The sequence below is a fragment of the Pagrus pagrus genome (assembly GCF_965226575.1).
Source record: "Pagrus pagrus genome assembly, chromosome: 14".
NCBI classification, from domain to species: domain Eukaryota; kingdom Metazoa; phylum Chordata; class Actinopteri; order Spariformes; family Sparidae; genus Pagrus; species Pagrus pagrus.
The window spans coordinates 17,656,757-17,677,135 of NC_140198.1; the positions used below are offsets into that span (position 1 = coordinate 17,656,757).

The following is a 20,379-nucleotide window of genomic DNA, read 5'->3' on the forward strand; positions in this document are numbered from 1 at the left end:
CCTTTAAAGAGACAGCGGGGCCTCAAATCTCACCAACAACCTCCTGCTCGTGTTTACGCACACACACGGTCAGCAGAGGTGCACTGGCAGCCGTGGAGCCCCGTATGGATCACCTGTATCGGGCATCATGAGGGACAAAAAGCTCGCCCTCACAGCGGAGCTTTATCCTAATTTCATTGGGTTATTCCCATTTCTCCCAGTCCCCAGAGACAAAGAGGAGCCAGAATAGAAACTGGAATACTTAAAAGGTTTATATAATTGGCACCTGAGAGGCTAATTTACTGAAACAGGATGTGGCAGTCAATCTGATGTGAATACATTTAATTAAGTGTGAAGTCAATTTAAACTTTTTAGGCCCCCCCCCAGCCTTAAATCACTGTAATAAGCCTTAAAAGAAGGCGTCTGTTACAAAAAATGATCTACATTCACGTGAGATTTGATTCATCTAAAGCATGAGGTCAGGATGAGGATTAGGAGGAAACGATCAGAACCAAAAACAGTCTGTTTTCTCCTCCAGTAGCATCCTTCTAGCAACGCCCTGCATCCCAGACCGGCGTGCGTACCACACAGACGCACCAACCGGTGAGAGGGGAGCGGAGCTGCTACATCGAGCTGCTGCTGCTGCTGCTGAAGCATCTGCAGCACTGATACTGAACGATTACCATCTACACCACTGTCGAGGATGTGTGTGAGTATTTCGATGCGACTTGGGGACGGATGGATTTCATAAAAGGGATAATCGCACCGAGGAGGGAGGGAAAATAAATTTAAAAAAAAAACCATGACAGGCGCCTCGTCCCCCTGACGATTCACCGGGATGCAGTCATAGTTTGAGGCCGGACATGATTTTAATCTCAGGAGTTGCTGCTGTTGTGGATGCGGGACGATGTGCGCCGCACCCCGAGAGATATTGATGAGGAGGACACAGCGGCTCAACCGATCCGGATTTTTCCAGGACTGTGGCGCACAGTGAGCATCTTGTGTTTTTTCCTCTGTTTCTGTTCTTTTTCTTTTTTCTTTTTTTTTTCTGGGGGAGCTGCTGATGTGGAGGGATTGTGCTGTCTCGTCTGAAGGCATCAACTGAGCACTGTTGCTCTCACCCCCAGAGAGGAGAGCCAGGGCTGCTCACCTGGTCGTTTCAACACACCATAATAAGTATGTGCAATGCGTGTGTGCGTGTGCGTGTGCAATGCATCACAGGCTAAAAGCCAGAGTTGGCGTTGATGTGTCCACAGAGCAGGCTCATTTGTGACTCACCTACCTTAAACCAAAAAAAAAAAAAGGTCATGTCTCACCACTGCTCTGTCATTTTCCTCATGTTTCCACTCTTGTCATCAGTTTGTTGGTAACAGGTGCTTTTTTTTTTGAAGAGCTGGCACTGATAACAAGTCACTGCAGAGCACAGATCCACCACACCACTGCAAAGCCACATCAAATACATTTAATAACCGTATCTCATCCCTTCTGGAGACTTTTACTACCTCTGCGTGTGTGTCTCTGTGTGTGTGTGTGTGTGTGGCTCACGTGTCCTGCCTATGACAGATCATGCAGGCCTTCATCTGACTAAGAGGCCATTAAAGCCTGTCAGTGTTTTCACAGAGCTTATGCAGGCTGGTAATGGAAAATTCACTAATGGGAGGACGGTCAATAGAAGTCATGCTCAATGTTCTTCACTGGTCCTCTTCACATGAGGATATTTTACTATAGCATGTAGTGAAATATCCTCTATAGGTCAGTAGACTGGAGCAGGGAAGTAGTCCTACCGGACTGCATGGCAGCAGTGGATGTTCGTACACGGGGATTATGTGTCCACTCATGATTAGGGGAGCCAAACAGACTGTTTATGCGTGTATATTTGTGTGTCGCCATGTGTTGCTTACATCTTTTATTTCGCTTGAGCAGCCCCAGTGAAATTTTGTGCCAACTTGAGGCCTGCGCGTACATAAAATAGGCAGTTTCTTGTTACTGCTTTGACAGAATCAGCTGGGGGGGTTTTTTTACACTAAAACACACATCCCATTAGTTTTCTTGCAGCATTTAATCATGACCATCTATAAACTCTGAGCTGATAATTACATGTCTCTTCATTATTACATCTAAAGTAGGTCACCTGATTCATTTATGGAAACTCATTTGAATCCCATCTCATAATCCTCTTAATTCACTTCATTTAGATCTGTTTTTCTCAAATAACTGCTGACTTTTACCCCTAATGAAGTAGTAACACGATTCTGAAGATGTCCCGACATGTCCAGCATGCTGATATCATGGAGACAATGTGTTGCTTCACTTTCGCATTATCGGAAAGCTAATGGATCAGCAGCCACTACATGGTTTTAACAGACACTTGAGTCTCGGAGGAAATTTATGTGAATCAGCAGTATGAGCGCGCTGCAGGACTGAAACCAGATCCCGACTCCTCACACTCAGAATCTCATTCCCCTCAACCAGCCACTCCATACAATAAACTGTAATCAGATCATGTGCAGCACCTAGTTTTTAGGATGGTGTCGGCAGCCATCCTAAAATCAACCAATGGCCTGAGTAAATGTTGGCATGGATGTGTTACACTGACGCGTTTCGTATGTTGAATATGTTTCATTTGTAGCTGATATTCAGAAATTTCACGTTTCCTTAAGTTGGTTAAAGGGTAACTCCACCAATTTTACTCATTAAAGTGTGTTTACAGGTCTTGGGGAGTACTACTGCGTATATGAAAAGCGTAGTATAAAGCCTGTTGTGGCTCCAGAGGAAGCTGCATGTAATATGAGAAATTTCCTCCAGTGATGTCACTCAGTGATTAAAGTGCATTGTGGGAAATGTTGGCGTCAGGTTTACAAAGCAGTCCGCTGGTCTGCATTGTACTCCTATAACACCGTTGGACTCATTATGGACAGTTAAAAAACAAATGATCAGAATCAGAACAGCAGAACCAGAGACATCACCTCTTCATCCCACGCATTCGTCTGCCTTTTAACATCTGGTGCCTTCACTTCAATGAAGACAATTTATCAGATTACATGCAGCTTCCTCTGGAGCCACAAAAGGCTTTACACTCCTTTTTTCCACACATGCAGCAGTACTCCCCAAGATCTCTAAACACACTTTAATGTGTACAATTGGTGGAGTTCTGGTGAGGCTTAGGCACAAAAAACACTCGGTGTGGGTTAAAAAAAACAACAAAATTCACATTTTGGCTTAAAATACCTGGGTTTGTCATCTCGTTAAATAATAATACCATCGCCTCCTCCTCCAGATGAGACACTCAGCTCAGATACGTGTAATCTGATCACCTCACAGATGTTGATATGAAACATATGAAGAGAGCAAATGGAAACATATCTGTAGTTTGCAGAAATGCACAATGGCAACATTTTACTCTGGTGACTGCATCTGCTGAGGCAACAGTTTTTTTTTATGGAGGCCATTAGTCAGTCAATCAACTAGAAAACAAAGGAATCAAAACCAATCAATTCATATTTGTCTTGTCTATTGGCCAATTTTAGTTTCAGAACTGGGAAGAAATGATTTACTTTCAGGGCTCCAGGGTGCGACAGTTTTGGTTGCACACGCGCCTCAGAATCTGTCTGGTGCAACTGGAATAAACATTGGTCGCACCGGTGCGCCTGAAAAAAACAATAAAACCAAAATAAGACCAAAAAAGCAAAACCACAAGGACTACACATAGATCCCAGTAAGACAAGGGAAAACACTGTCTTAACACAAAGTATAAACTTTTTTAAATCAATTATTTTATTTTTATTACACCCCAATAAGAGTTATTTGAGTTTGTCAAGCACCTAAAACATCAGCACTTTTTAAAATTATTTTTAAAACAGCAATTTCTTATTGCGCGTGCTGTGATTTAAATGAAGAAAAACATTTATGTACACCGTCCTGTTCACAGTCATCTATGTGTTATGTGCTTATTGGGGCACCTAAATTATGTGCTGGTGCACCTCAATGACAGGGTGAGGCACACCAGTGCTACCAGCTGTTAGAAGTTAGTCTGGATCCCTGACTTTCCTTTAATGTTTTTTTTATTCTCAGGTGAAAATTAAAGCAACATTATGTAGAAACTGGCATTCTGTGCAATTTGCGCCCTCACGGTCTCTGACTGCAACACCGCTGTCATAAATACAATGTGTACACTGTGATCCTCCCCTCTTACTGAAGTTACATAGTGCAGAAACAAGTGGATGAGACATCATTCACCCTATTACAAGACACTATACCATCAAAATGATTTCGAAGCTGTTATTTTAATGTAAAAAGTTATATAATGTTGCTTTAATCTGAGATTCTTCATGTACTGATCTGAGGCAGGAGTGCACCTTCTTACTTTGAAGCAAGAGAAAAGAGATACACCTGAACAACTTAACATTTCTGTCTTCCTTTGCAGCCTTTCAGCATGGCTGAGAGGACACTGGAGCAGGGCACGGTCAGCATCCCCATGGAGGAGACCAAACTCCCCGGCGGAGCGCCTCAGGAGGCCCCACTGCTCACCCACTTGAAGAAAGTGGAGAACCACATCACTGAGGCTCAGCGCTTCTCCCACCTCCCACGCCGCTCTGCTGTGGACCTGGAGTTCAATGAGCTCTCGTACACCATCCGCGAGGGTCCCTGGTGGAGGAGGAGAGGTACTGCACGCTCAGTTCACATAGTAACCGTGATGGACGAGCGAGCCAGCACCACCCATGACGATCAATATCTAGAGTGCAGAAATTTCAAGGGAGGCCTTCAAAAGCCTTCGTTGACATTTAAGGAAAACATTTTTCTCCTCAGCGTTAGGCTGCCTCTTTTGCTTTGCTCCATTGTTCTGACACATGTAGCCCAGCCGAGCCCGGCCCTCATGGACACACACACACACACACACTTGCAGACTCCCACCATGTCATAGGGAGCAGTGTGACTGTAAGCTTTGCTGCGCTCAGCAGAGTTTAGACATAGTAAATAATTTACACCCGCAGGTTGGCACACTGCTCGCCTCTCTTTTCCCTGTGTTGTCTGACGATAGGCGGTGGCAGTGAGTCAGTCAGGTCCACGATTGATCTGCTCATGAAATATGGACAGCATTTAAACTCAGCACCCTTATTAATGATCAGCCTCCAGCTCAACCACTGGTCATCCATGCTTGTCACCACTTGAACCACCTTCAGCAAACCGATCTGTTGTACGTGCTCTTTATATTCAGCAGGGCAGGGGACCACAGAGGAATCTTTTATTTACAGTCTCCATACAGTATCCTTAGGAGAGGACCTATATGATGCATTGCAGGTCGTCTTGTGTAATATTGATGTGCATTACGAAAAAGCCTGGCCGAGAAGTGTTTGTTGTTCCATTGGAAAATGTACGGAGAGTGTTCTTGAGGAGCGGCGGTCAGTAAAGGAGATTTTGTTTGCCGCTCCGATGACGCGCACGTTTCTCCTTAGGTAGCCTCAAATCAAAGTCAACGTGTGGTTTCTCCTTTTGTTTGTGTGTTGTCTCTTCAGGGTGTCTGCCTCGGCTCATCAGGCTGATGATGTGTGAACAGGAAGTGTCTCAGCTATTACTAATTAAGCGGTGCATTTCAGAAAGATTGCTCGCCTGCCATTTTAGTCCCAGCGAACCTCCCGTCGTATACATCTCTGCCTCTGCCACTCACATAAAAACCAGCCACACCTAAATTCATATGAGTGCATATTTGACATACACTGAGGGGCTCGTCTGTGTTTGCGTCTCATTTAACAAGCTAAGCCAAGAGCCGATTCTCTGCAGTCCCTGTCTAGCTGATCAAAGCTGTGAAACAGGTGTAATCACACACAGCTCAGGGCTGTTGTTCTGATGTGTGGTTTTGCAGTCAGTGATTACTTCTCCTTAGAAAAAGCACATCATTTCATGTCATGTTTGCTGAATTATACGCAATTAAACAGCTGGTAGAGAGGAGATAGGGGGTAAAAGATGATGTACAGCATGAGCCATGAGTCTTGAACTCATGATGTCATTTATAATTTAATGTCTTTTTAGCGTTTGAGTCCCTGACACACTACTTATGAGTCATTCCTTAAAATGTCTGCAACGAACAGGAAGAGGTTACGAGAAAGACAGTGCGAATGCAATAAATGTAGAGTCGCTTCTGTTATCGTAAAAGGGTTGAGGAGGGTTAGCTGATGTACGAGCTGCTCTCTGTTTGTTATCGTAGGCTCTTTCAGGCCAGGGGCAGACATTTATCCCTGTTCGGATGATGCTGCTGTGGCCTGCTTTCATGTTGAGGGTATTCTCCTCCTGTTGAGGTATTCTCCTGGTGAAACACTAGACCTGCTGCGTAGGGGGAAGGACAGGAAGAGGGAGGGAGGGGGGAGGGAGAGAAGGAATATGTTTACACGCCTCTAAGTGTTTTCTGCTCTGTGTTTTGTTATTTACTGCAATGGCGCCTTTGCACCTGCATCGATGATGTGAGCTTGTTAGGGTAACGAGGAGTGTGGTAATCTCACGGATAAAATTACATCCTTTACTTGATGGTCTCTGTGCTGCTTAGACTGAGATACAAAGTGACATTTTGTCATTTTCTTTAGCAGTCTTGTATATGCTTCTTTATCCTTTTTTTTATCCAGAGTGACTACATGGACAGACCGCAAAATTCAGTGATGTACTACATGTTTGTCATCTGAAGAATGGCAGCAGTTTCTGAGTATGTTATCTACTTAATGTCCTGGTGTGAGGGGAGTGGACCATTAGAAAAAGATCTTATTGCTTCATTTTGTTTCCTTCATTTGAAATTTTTCAGTGTGTGCAATTTCACAGCTTGACCAAATTAACTTAATTAAATGCCAACAGTTTGAAAGACTAGTTTCTTTCTTAAAGGCTGCGGAACATTTGCGATAATAACTCAAATAAGCTTGAACAGAGTTGATTAAAGTGATTGTACTTGGCTCAAATTAACTTGAAAAGTCTGTTAGCAGGACTTGAGGAGTAATACTGCAAATGTGAGAAAAAGCTGTCTACAGCATTTTGTGGCTCCAGACGAGGCAGCAAATTGAATACATTCCCTCAAGTGACGTGACATATCTCTGCTTGAGGCGACATTAGCCACTGCTAGCATAAACATACCTAGAACTCCTGCCAAACTGTCTGTGGTCACCTTGCATTGTGGGTACTGCAGGCACCAGGTTTTGACTAGAAACATGAATACATGGATTAAAAAAGACGTTCAGTTTACACTGTACACACATCACATAACGTCAACCGATGTTATAGAAGTGAAATGCTACATCAGCATACCCTTCTCAACATAAATTGTATCTATAGTTTGCACATGATGAAACTGAATATAAACAGTATTCTGCACATGTTTTCATTGAACAGTGCAGCCACTGCCTGGCTATGTATGTTAACATATAGTTAACCAAGGATAGATACAGAGTTTGTGATGTCAACTACTGTAAGATGAGAATGAAATTAGAGAATAAAGATAAGATTTTAGTACAGCAGCAACACTGATGTGAAGTGTGAGGACTATTCTTCAGGTGATACTGGTTTCCTGGTGTCACAACACAGCTGCCATTAGTACCATGGGCTCCAATCTGAGGCGTGACCCCGCCTCAAACATGACTCATAATAATTTATTCAACAATTACTTTGAAATTACCTCTGAGATCAGGTTGGAATCGCTGAGCGTACTATCACATACTGTTAAAGGTTTTGTTCAGAGCCAAACTAATGTGTTAAAACACCAAAGTCACGCAGTAACACAGGCAAACTAGCCGATCGAGGCAGTCAAGCAGCTCCCCTGATCTGCGAGGTAAAATCACTGCTTTTGTGAAAGGAGTCTGGTGGCTTTGAAGAGAGCTTCGTTCCCTGTGGAAGAGGGCTGTCTGATGGCGAGGTATTCTAAATATAGAGTACACTTAACCTGATATTGATTTGTTAAGGTGGGCCCTATTTTAGGTGGTTAAAATACAGTATGTGTAGCCGCTGACCCCATCCACAGCAGTACACCGCTTCCATGCCGGTACTCCTGTCTGCTCCTCCATGTTCCACTGGGGACAAGCCGACCGCCATCTACTGTATGTGATACACTGAGCATGGATGAGTAACTCAGACAACACTCCTTCACAAAAACCAGAACCAACCTTTTAAGTCAGTGTGTCTTTGTGACAGTGTGGTCAGCTACATACTCTGCGCCTGCAGCCTCGCACAGATAACACTATTGTTATGCGCGACCTACAGCACCGGGTTAGCTCATCAGTATGCACCACATGGCCGAGCAGGGTTGCTTTACTGACAGCAGGCTGCATCTCTGTCTGAGTGGAGGCTGCCTGATGTAATAACACTGCCATTAAGCTCCTTTACTCTTAGAGTGAGGGGTCTGCTGAGACCCTGCTTACACAGCTTGAGACAGGAAGCAGCATCCCTGAAGACGCTGGAGAAATGGGTGAGGCGAGGGAGCCTGGGTGACAACAGGGCATGACTTAACAGACCTCTTTAACTTTCCATAACTGGAAGCTTTCAGCATCTACGTCAGGTCTAAAAGATATTGTTTCACTGTTTCCACTGTGCCTCCAAAGGTTAGGGAATGCGTCATGAAAAAACCTGAGACATCTTCATTAGCAGGCCACACCACTACTGCTGCAGCGGAGTAATGCCTGTGGTCAGTGGAGGTCCTTGCTTGCATGACGCCCTGGGCGAACCTCACCTTCTTCATTTTAAAATGGAGGCTGTGGTCAGTGAAGCCTGCCAATAAGGATGATGTTTAAAACATGTAACAACACATCTGCTTGACCACTTCTGATCCACAATACTGCCAGCTCAGATTCAGTAGCCTGTGATTTACCCTGCTGGAGTGAAATTAGGCTCTTTATCTGTAGAACCATCCGTAGAAACACTTCGAGTCAGTGAACTGAGCTTCAGGGCTCAGTGAAACCAGCCATTAAAGTGAGCCAGAACTGCCGAACAACCTGTTCCACTTTCTCACTGTCAGGAGTTTATAAAGGTGTGATACAAGCCAGCAGAATCATCATTGTTAAGCAGACGGATCAGGACTAAAAATACAACACATTGTGTCGGCCCACATTGTAGTTGCAGTCCCTATTAAGCTTTTATATCTGACTTTTTCTGCAATCAATTAAAAAAATGTATGCAATAACACGGTGTAGAAATAAACATCTCTCAACTGATAGCCTGTTCTCCCCTGTTATGTGTGGGGACGGTACGACATACATTCAGAAACATGTTTTAAGCCTCCCTTAACCATGTGTTTGTCATGTTTCTGTCTTTTTTCACTTTGCTTTTGACCCTCTCTTTGTCTCCTTGATGCGAAAATGAGAAGATTACTGTCACTGAATATTTCTACTAGTGGATACATGTTTGTAACATTTTGCAGACAGCATGAGGATTAACGTGAGTCTTGTAAACGGGCTGGTATAGCGAACATTATAAATGAAATTAAAGCTCCTTCATAAAGTAAACTTTTCAGTAAAACGAGAATGATCGATAAGAACATTTCCAGACCAATTACAGCAGAACAAGTAAAAGCTTTGTCTCTCTGTCAGGTTACAAAGCCCTCCTCAAGTGTCTGTCGGGAAGATTCAACAGCAGAGAGCTGATTGGTATCATGGGGCCTTCTGGAGCCGGGAAATCCACTCTGATGAATATTCTGGCAGGTTACAGGTGAGATGTTTGTTCCTAAACATCTTAATCCTCTTACTTATTTATAAGACCACACTTGCTGTAATATAAATTTGTTTTCTGTTGGGAAACAGGGAGACGGGCATGAAGGGCCAGATCATGGTCAACGGTCGACCGAGGGACCTGAGGACCTTCAGGAAGATGTCCTGCTACATCATGCAGGATGACATGCTGCTGCCTCACCTCACTGCGAGGGAGGCCATGATGGTGAGGTCACCTTTAAAAGAAAATAAAAAATCCCAGAACCTCATTAAGTCCTAATGTTCAATAATAATGTGCTGACTTCTGTCTGCCTTTCAGGTTTCTGCCAATTTGAAACTAAATGAGAGCATTCAGGTCAAAAAAGAGCTCGTAAGTCTGAATTTATTGACTACACTCCGGTTATATGTGCTGCATTTATTTTACTACAATATGTATACCAGAGCGATTACCCTTTAAATATCTTATCAGTCATATCGGGTTATTAATGCATATTAATGAGCGGGACTGTTTGATGGTAATATTGAATTTAGACTATTTTTGCATCAGTGTAATAATGCACCTTCACTGGATTAGCAAAATCAAGGCTTCCAAAAAATAACCATTATCTCCTCTCACCTACTCCAAGAGAGGCAGGCTGCAGACAAAATGGCGGACGTCAAACACGGGGATTAACCGTATACAGGGAACTTAAAAATGAAGGAAGGGTCATTGCTGAATGGCTCCAGAAAATGAAAAAGACCACACTTCACAGAGTAGGTAACCCTGATCTCAGCGCTGTTAAACGGCAGAGCAATAATCCCCGTTGTGTCAACAAGTAGGCAGGTTTTGTTTTGTAACTCACTGATTTAGTAGAGAGAATGCTGGTTTTGGTCCTGCTGGTGCGCGGAAACACACATGGGGGAATAGACTCAACATCGGAGCGCTCTCCATCGTTCACTCTTATTTTACCTTGGTTTGTTTCGCTCTCCCTCGTCACCTTCTTTGCCTCCTCCATCAGCGGGGAGAGTTTCAACAGTTATTCCAGTTGTTCCATCATAACCTGGGAAAACAATGACCCCTTTGTGCCGTAATTCAACTTTTGTTTTTCCGGGAGTCAAAGGGAGGCTTACAGGGAACCAGCATAATCATGGATGGTGCCATTTTTTTTCTACAGCCATGACACTGCGCAATCAGTATTTACTTCAATATTAGTTAAAAAGATGTCTAATGCCAGTCCAAGCTACATTTTTAAACACAAATATTTTAGATTTTGATTTACATGAACTGACAAAATAGAAAAGAACCACAGTTTTAAAACCTTCTTACAATTAAGACAAATTTAACTTTAGAGGTTAACTTGTACCTGTTCCAAATATCACTCCACTTTAACAGGATCATTGTTGCCACCATTTTGTCTGCAGCCAGGTCCTCCTTGGAAGTATTCTACATCACAACACAATACAAAATATAAATACGGGGTCACACATGATAGAAGATTTGGTTCATGTCCTCCAACTGTATTGACGGTGGTGTGCGTCATCATCCGTCCCTGTTTGTTCCTCAGGTGGATGAGATCCTGACCGCTCTGGGTCTCCTGGAATGTGCTCAGACACGCACCAGCTGTCTCTCTGGAGGACAGTGTAAAAGACTGGCCATCGCGCTCGAGCTGGTCAACAATCCTCCTGTCATGTTCTTTGATGAGCCCACCAGGTAGGATATGTCTCACCTAGATTGAATCGGTGTAATCCCAACAGACACCTGGATTAAATAGCCTCTCTGGTTTTGTCCCGTTCCAGTGGTCTGGACAGCGCGTCCTGCTTCCAGGTTGTCTCCCTCATGAAGTCTTTGGCTCAGGGAGGACGGACAATCATCTGCACCATTCATCAGCCCAGTGCCAAGCTCTTTGAGATGTTTGATAAGGTAACTTGAGTGCTTAAAGTGCTGGACACGTCCAGCCTTCCATTAGCCGCTGCTCAGGCCAGGGCGCTGCAGGTTAGCATGATTCATTTTATCCAGCTGACAAGTCGATACCCAGGCCTGTTGTTTTGTCGGTTGTTCATATATAATTCAGAGAGCCGGTGTGTTGCAAACTACGTTGATTACTCTGTACCTGTGTTCTTCCACCAGCTGTACATCCTCAGTCAGGGTCAGTGCATATACAAGGGCACAGTCCCTTACCTCATCCCTTATCTGAAGAACCTGGGCCTCCACTGCCCGACGTATCACAATCCTGCTGATTTCAGTGAGTCACGCAAGTCCTTTAGTGCAAGTGAATGCATGTGTGCGTCCGGTGTTTTTGTTCTTACAAGCTTGTCCTCTCTGTCCCCAGTCATTGAGGTGGCGTCAGGGGAGTATGGGGATCTGAATCCAGTGCTGTTTGAGGCCGTCCAGGGCGGACTGTGCTCAGAGGAGAGCAAGAAGAACTCCAGAGATAAAAGTGACTCTTCCTGTCCCTCTCAATGCCACAGTGTGAGCGATAACAGCCTCTCTCACTATAGCACCACACCTATACTTACTGGTCTCTAACTGCTCACACTAAACAATAAGCGACTTACTCATTCGCATATAAAAAAAGGGATATATTTCTAAACTACGGTGTGATAGAAATGTTCTTGTTGTTGTTGGTTGCGTCCATTTTGAGCAAATGTACTTGGAAAATCCCAAAATGTTGTGACTTGTGCTACCCTTTCCTGTCCAGTGCCCACATTATTTCTTCTTTTCCCCCAAACTCTTCCTCCTGTCCTCCACTCGATCGATCCGTCTCCTCAGCTTCCACTCACTCTCTCTTTCTCAGCCTCATGAGCAGCTTTTGATAAGAGCATCAGCTAAATACTAAAACTGTAAATGTAAACCACCAGGCGCTCTCTCCACCATTACTCCTACATGGTGCAGTTCTGCCCTTCATACTCTTTAAACATTTTATCAGTTTATTGATTTTCTCTGTTGCCCTTTCTATCCTCTTCTGGGTTTATCTGTGTAGGCATCAGCCAGTAACCTTTTACCATAGACGAAGAGATTATGGTGTTTTCTGTTCTTATATAAGTCCATGTCTTCATTATTATTGCTATTATTATTGGGTATTGCCTGACGCTTTGCATTGACTTCTAAGCTTCCACTAAAAAATTTAATTATTTCTCACTTATACCCTTTTCATACTGGCCAAAAAAAACACTTTGTGCATAGTGTGAGCAATAAAACATGTTTCTATACTGACACTATTTTTCTCTTGAGGATTAGGGGACATTTGAATTCATTTCTTACATTATATAATACAAACTCACACACAAAAAGCATTCTAATCACTGTTTAGACCAGTGAAAGAGTTGTGGTTTCTTGTTTTTGCTCGTCTTGTACTGGTATCTATGACTGAGTCCTTGTCCTCACTGATTATCTCCACAGGACACAGGAACACTTGAGAAACACAGCTTTGCCACCAGTACAACCACACAGTTCTGCATCCTCTTCAAAAGGACCTTCGTTACGATATGCAGGGACACGGTAAAAAAAAAAAAAAAATCCTACAAAAAATTCCTGCTGTGATGGCCACCAGCCATTGTGAAAAATGGGTTTAATTTGATTATTGGTAGCAATTAATGGCTTTTGAGATGTGTGATGTTTGTTTTGTCTGTTTTCAAGGTGCTGACCCACCTCAGGGTGATGTCCCATCTGTGTATTGGTGTGCTGATTGGTCTGCTTTATCTCAAAATTGGAAATGATGCCAGCAAAGTCTTCAACAACACTGGCTTCCTCTTTTTCTCCATGTTGTTCCTCATGTTTGCTGCCCTGATGCCCACCATCCTAACCTGTAAGATGTCTAGTGAGAGTTTGGGAAACATTGATTTGCTGTGTTGTTTTTCTGGAGAAGTGGAACTTTTTTTCTAACGCTGCAGTTGTTTCACAGTTCCTCTGGAGATGGCTGTGTTTATAAGGGAACATCTCAACTACTGGTACAGCCTGAAGGCTTATTACTTGGCCAAAACCATGGCGGACGTTCCGTTCCAGGTATGATTGAGCAAATGATTGAGCACACAGTGGTTTAGGCATGCAATTTATTTCAAATAACAAACTCAAAATTTCTTTTACAGGTGATTTGTCCAATCATGTATTGTAGTATAGTGTACTGGATGACTGAACAGCCTCCAGAAGCCGGTCGCTACCTGCTCTTCATGGCCTTGTCCACGTCCACGGCTCTGGTGGCCCAATCCTTAGGTCTGCTTATAGGTGCTGCATCTACGTCTCTGCAGGTAGGCAAGCCCGCGTACCTTAAAGTCTCCCTCCGCTTAAAAAATGTGTTTTGCTTTTTGATACTTCACTTAAGCGTGTGACCTTCACTGTGCAGGAAACCATACTGTGCATGCAGAGTTTGGCAGAAGTTTTCACATTCATCTGCTGAAAGAGGAAGAGGTTTCTCTCTGCTCGTCATCTGAGTTTAAGAAGTGTTACTGCTGGGGATGTCAGGGGTTAACCACAGAGAATATTTTTGACCGGTTATGCATGTTGGTCTGTAAGTTAATTTGCATATAAACACAGTCTGCTGGCTCACTGAGGTCAAATGTAAGTTAAAATACGTAATGCTACTATTTAGTTTAGTACTGTAGCGTTCTGTTGGACCAGATTAAGAACGAGCACCCTGCTGCCTTGTCCGGGGGTGGCCCGCAGCCGACTATTACGTTGAGAAACTGTGCCCGTTGGTTGGATATATGCTGCCAATCAGTGTGATGTGGATTCAAAAAGTTAGCTCGAACCCGAGTACGTTATAACATTGAGAGCTCTCACAAACAGAAGTTTACTTCGCAGCTACCTGTAATTTAAACATTGCTGACTGGGAGATGCAGTCCGGCGTGCTCCTTTCCCTGGGCTGGCGCAGAGAAATAAGTGTGGAAATAAGACCAGTTATGGGAGACCTGTGTGCTCCTCACTCAGAGCCTCTCCGTCTGGTTACATGTCAGACAACCTTCCCGATGGGCTGAACAGGAAAAAAACAGAAAAGAGAAACTCATCTCCGTCTCCCTTCACTCAAAGGAGGGAATCGCCTATTTTCACACCTTCACGTTTTTAAAATACTGCAGAATTAGAAATGTGTTAGAGTAATGTGACCAGGAACAAGCAGTGTGAGAGATTTTGATTTTGAAATCAGTAATTAGAATGCATTTACTAATCCCAGTGATTATACTCTACTTTACTTACTGACAATAACTTGTCCAACACGTGTGTGAGGAAGGTGTGAACTTATCAGCACATCAGTAGCTCGCTCCTCAATTTGGCGTGAAGCTAACGGCTTGAGGCTACATCAGTCGTGTTTGAGTTGCATTGAGAGCCATGTTGGCACCAGGAGGATGAAAACAATTAATAAAAAAGAAGATATGATTATTTTTACTTTTTCTCATCGCGAGTATGACATTAAGCCAGTTTTTTTTTAATTGAATACTGTACATTTGTTTCACAGGTGGCAACCTTCGTGGGTCCAGTCACAGCCATACCTGTGCTCCTCTTCTCTGGCTTCTTCGTCAACTTTGACACCATTCCCAAATACCTGCAGTGGAGCTCTTACGTTTCCTATGTCAGGTACTTTCAGCTACTTTAGACTTTTGCTAAATTTACTTTGGCTATTGATCTTTGTCGGCTGTCTCTGATCTGTTAGGAGTCTCTTTAAATGAGCCTGGGTTCATGAGGTGTCCCCTTTCAGATACGGCTTTGAGGGGGTGATCCTCTCTATCTACGGGATGAACCGGTCGGAGTTGGAGTGCGTGAGTGGCCTGGTGTGTAAGTTCCAAAAGCCAGAGGAGGTCCTGCAGCTGCTGGACGTGGAAGATGCGAAGCTCTACGTGGACTTCATGGTGCTGGGCGTCTTCTTCCTGATCCTCAGACTGGCTACCTACCTAGTCCTGCGCTACAAAGTCAAGTCAGAGCGCTAAGATGTCCGGAAGGCAACCACTGATGGATCAGGACGCTCGCACATATCCCGGCAGTGTGAGATCGTAAGCAAACGTCCTCTTTCTCTCTCTTTCTCTGTCTCCACTTCACACACATGTACAAAGACATACACGAGGCCAGCACATGAAATCATCAGAAAGCTGTGCTGCACCATTACTCAGACTGTACAGTATAATATTACCTTTGAAAAGGAAAGTTTAGACTATGGAGTGTTGTTCCACCCCCTGCCCTTTATCAGTTGTCCTCCAGGTTAGTAGTTTCTTTCAGATCACCATTTCCTTCAACACGATTGTTTATCTGCACTAAACAGAAACAGAATACCCAACAGTAACAGACAGCATGTTTCCTTAAAGTGAGACCTTTGGATTTGTACTGATTTCCAAGAACCTCAAGAAAGTCTCCGCGGGTTTGCGGAGCCATAATAACCATCTTGGTGCAGGAGTGTCCAATAACTTGTAGCTTCTCAATCCAGCGCCTAAAAAGGTTCACACCAGAATTGGACATGAGCCATCAAGATGCCACAGGAACAAGATTTCAAGATGGATACCCTCTTATTTCCATCAGAAAACGTGCAGAAAATGTTTGTGCTCGCTCTCCTGTAGGATCATCTCATGAGGTATTCTTACACAGACGCTAAACACGATGGCTTTTCTTAACGGAATACGACCTTAACAAATCGACTGCCAGCGGATGACTCTCTGCAGTGTGGATCACTTTCACAGGCCCTCTGCCCGAACATTGAAGCTGGTAGAAGGTTCAGAAAACACTTAAATGTTTGTAAAATATCGAGCAGAGTGTCAAAGACTTATGGCCTTTGACTCCTTACTTGCTCCCAGTTATACACTGTTTGTTTCTGCCATAACCGAGGAAGCATTCAGTGAACAGGGAGCACAGTGTTAAAGCAAGCATGACTGCAGTTTACAGCCCGATGCGGTGGGCTGTCTTAATCATCCCGGTTGCAACAAGAGTGTTTTAGGTAAAGTGCAATAGCCCATTCTGTGGTTCGAAGAAAGGGATGTTTGTCTAATCGGTGTGTCGCTCTTTTGACACAATCGTTTGAACTGCTCGTTTCCACTCTTGAGCTGCCTCCTCCCCGAGCTACGAAAGGAAATATCCCTTTTTCTCTCTCCTTCTCTTTCTCTCTGCTTTGCTGACGTCTGACAGATGTGTGTTGTCTAAAACAATGCTAGATACTTGAAACGCAGGCCGGGCAGTTTTTGTGCCTCTGATCTAGAATGATTTGAGTTTTCTTCTGCTTAATTGTTTGCACACACACCTTACGTCAATGCTGGTTCGCACACACACACACATACAGGTACACGCACACATAGACACACACACACAAGCAAACACACACATTCACCCTTGGCAATGTATAGAAGAGCCTCTCCTTGTCACAGGGCAATGCAAATATTTTCCAATAGACTTGCTATGAAATATTTCTTACTCAAACTATGCTACTTAGTAATCCTTATTATAATGCATACAATAATGTGAGTATATAATCAATGATTGTACAGTGAATATGTCATGCTGTAAACAAATGTACATTTGCACTTTTCAATGTATGTTTATCCTCTTTTTATTTATTTGTATTTAATTTTATTTTTTTATATCTATGTGATGAGCGCTGCCTGAAAGTATAACAGGAAAACAGCAACCGAATGTTGCATGTTCACTTTAGGAATGAAATGTACGACATATTAAATTTCAGCGCAAAGCGTAACGATTTTTGTTTCCTCATCCAAGTGTATCTATCCGGCCATGTTTGAGGAGATGCAAATCCTCTGCTTTCTGCTGAACATTTTTAGACGATCTGGAAGCGAGTGCGTCAGCGGTGTAGATAAAAAAAGAAAGGATCAGGAGGGAAAGCGTAACAGGTGCGAAATGTGCCGGATGGAAGAAGGCAACAGTTAACCAAATGTATTATTATAATGTAGCTGAAGAGATTGACGGTCTCTTTAGGAACAAAGTGGATCAGAGAGCAGATCAATAATCACTGACGGAGGTTTGGATTCTGTCATTAATAGCAATAGTCAACATTGTGATGTTTAATTGTTATACCTCCCACTGCTGTATTATCAGTCAGTTTATATGTTTTATATTGAGATTTAAGTCTTCATGTTTTATTATGTGCAATAACCATACAAAGGTTTTAACCAAGAGAAAATGTGACGCTGCTGTCTTTTTTTTCTTTCTTTTTTTTTAATAATTTTTATTTTAGATCTTCTGTTGCTGCTTCTGTTCTGTAACACAGGCTACTTTGGTGGACATGTTTATGAGATGACCCTCTTTAAGATCTAATTAGGGGGACAGAAGCAGAAAACTACCAGTAAAGTGTGCTGTAGATGGGTGCTGGATAATATACAGCCACTGGGCAGATGTTGCCATTTTTAAAGTCAGACCCCGTCAAGATAATTGGTTCTCGAGTTAGCGCAGGAAAATGTGTAGCATGGGGAAAATATTGCATAAAGTCAGTTTTACCGCCAACACAGCAACCTTCCCTAAATCATATCAAAAGCCACGCGTTGGTAGCAGGCCCGAGGGTATAAAAAAAAAAAAAAAAAACCTAACTGCAGAAAGGGAAACGGCTCCAACCCTGGAACAAAGCAGGGATAATTAGCAGCGTCAAAGTCATTAGCCAGTCCAGGCCTGAGGTCTAACAGCCTGCGGTACCAAAGAACAAAACAAATCATCCTTCTCTGCATCAAAATGTGAAATATGGTGGGTGCGCTTTTCCGTGAGATTGTGGTGTCGAATTTAGAAAATCTGACCAAAGAAAGAGCTCTGAAAAAGACATCCACCATGTTTGTACACGTTCCAATCCTGCTGGATAATCCTGATTATGTATTTTCAATCATGTTTCTTAAGATTAATTTTCCAGCAGCCCTCCAAGGTCAGAAAAGTGATCACTACCGGCTGATAGGGTACGGCCTCAGTGGAGATACTAAATAATTTAACCTTAATCAAATCTAATCATGTGTAATAAGTGATTGTGCAGGATGCAGCTGATGAGCGTTACATTTGCATCCAAATGTTTTTTCACTCCTTGACACTTTCATTTATCGTGTCACTATTTCACCTGTTTGTAATGATAAGCCACCTGACTTCAATGCACCCTATCATGCATGGTAACAATAGTAATCAGGCAATCCCTACAGAAAGCTACAAATGTCTGAAAATCATTAATGGAATTGAAGGCTGTTTAACACGGATTGTTCTTTTTTTTTTTCATTTTGGTCTGAGATAATTTGTTTTTCATTTACAGTTTAATTAACGGTTCCTCAACTGAAAAAATGCAAGTTCTGTATACTGAACGCTGCTCCAAGGATTATAATAAAGATTATTTATAACCTTTGCCCTTTCTCCGTGAATGGATTTGCTCAAGCTTTTATTGTTGTTGATTCATATTATTTACTTAAGAGGCATATGTATATTTTAACAAAAACCTCTATTGAAATTAATTTGAAATTGTTTTAAACCTTACTTCATTAGTGTCTATGGACAGAGTGAGCTCACTGGAAGTCTCCGGGGTAACGTGACCGTCAACATGGCGCTAGTTAAAGTAGTGTTAATGCTACCACAATGACTCGGTGATTAGCCAGGACATGTTTCCACTCTGTTGTAACAGAACTGGATCATGTTTTCACAGATTCATTTCTTAAATTTTGTCAACCATACTGAATAATACATTACATTAAACTACCGGTAAGCTTGCTTTGGACTATCTGAATTAAGCTAACCTTCACTACCTTGGAACAGGGTTCTTGGGTCTGTGGTGCCCACTTTAGCATCTCAAGATGGTGGCTGCTGCGTAACCATCCCATCAAGGCAGAATGCAGCCTCTGACATCATAAATAATGAACGATAATCATGTAGTGAACATTAGCCTATTCTTCTTCCACCCTCCAGAATTTTTAAGTCTTCTTCTTTTCTTTTCTTTTTTTTAAGTTTTAAGGTAGTTGGCATGGACGTCATGAGATAACCATGCCCACTTAATTTGCATTGAACACGTGGAAATAAAAGTCCCTTGAGATGAATAAAAGTTATGCTTCAAAAAATGTTCTTTTTAATATAAAAAAACCCTATTTACCCAACTGTTACATAAACAGTAGCTGTATTATATACAATGAGACATACTGTATATTAAGAGATGGTCTTCTTTTCAAAAATGGAAATTTGCATCTAAGTATCAAGAACCAGAGAAGTCAGCATGACCACACTTTCTTACAAATTTTACAGCCCATGGCGCCACTGTTCTGTTGATTGTGAGAGCAGCCACTGCGGGCAAACATAATGCAGTATTATGAGAGTGATGTAAGGGCTTTAATAAATGCACATAATGGCTTTATTCGGGCTAATCATAACTTATATTCATCACAACATGAGACATCTCAACAAAAGCTGAGAGCGGGTGACAAAAGAAAAGGCAATGAGACTTTAACAAGGACTTAGATTCATTGCTGCAATTACACTGCTGCAGTCTACACCCTCACATTGTGCAACATCTGCAAAGACAGACTGAGCCAGGCTAATAACTAGATATCAGACACGGGCCTTGAGTTACACATCGATGCATATAGAGTTTATGAGATAAAAAGAGATACAAAATTAGGCCGTTGCAGCAGAGGGAGTGTAAGAGTCAGTGGGGAAAGATGAAGACGTCAATAAATAAGAAATCATGATGTATTTACTGAACCTACATGAGTAACATCTAAATCTCCACTTAGCTGTGTGTTAATCCCCAATTAATGTTGTCGATGAAGGTTAAGCAGGAACAGACATCCTGTGTGGATCATGTCTTTTCTCCTTGAGGCT

The 20,379-nt window shown here is 42.7% G+C and overlaps 1 protein-coding gene across 1 annotated transcript; it reads left to right on the top strand.

Moving 5' to 3' along the window:
• The first annotated feature begins 581 nt into the window (after nucleotides 1-581).
• Nucleotides 582-18,919, top strand: abcg4a (ATP-binding cassette, sub-family G (WHITE), member 4a). Its single transcript, XM_084374220.1, has 15 exons — nucleotides 582-1,155; nucleotides 4,403-4,640; nucleotides 9,531-9,648; nucleotides 9,741-9,873; nucleotides 9,967-10,017; nucleotides 11,192-11,337; nucleotides 11,424-11,547; nucleotides 11,755-11,869; nucleotides 11,957-12,096; nucleotides 13,027-13,125; nucleotides 13,264-13,432; nucleotides 13,529-13,629; nucleotides 13,713-13,871; nucleotides 15,074-15,192; nucleotides 15,314-18,919. The coding sequence occupies exons 2-15, from the start codon at nucleotides 4,412-4,414 to the stop codon at nucleotides 15,540-15,542; spliced, it is 1,932 nt and encodes a 643-aa protein (XP_084230346.1). The 5' UTR covers nucleotides 582-1,155; nucleotides 4,403-4,411; the 3' UTR covers nucleotides 15,543-18,919.
• The last annotated feature ends 1,460 nt before the right edge of the window (nucleotides 18,920-20,379 follow it).

What these genes read in the sequence shown, in the direction of transcription:
- abcg4a (XM_084374220.1), top strand. Translation starts at nt 4,412, where the DNA reads ATGGCTGAGAGGACACTGGAGCAGGGCACGGTCAGCATCCCCATGGAG. An exon ending in TCTTTGAGATGTTTGATAAG is followed by an intron (nt 11,548 to 11,754) that starts GTAACTTGAGTG and finishes TTCTTCCACCAG; the next exon opens with CTGTACATCCTCAGTCAGGG. An exon ending in GTCCCTCTCAATGCCACAGT is followed by an intron (nt 12,097 to 13,026) that starts GTGAGCGATAAC and finishes TTATCTCCACAG; the next exon opens with GACACAGGAACACTTGAGAA.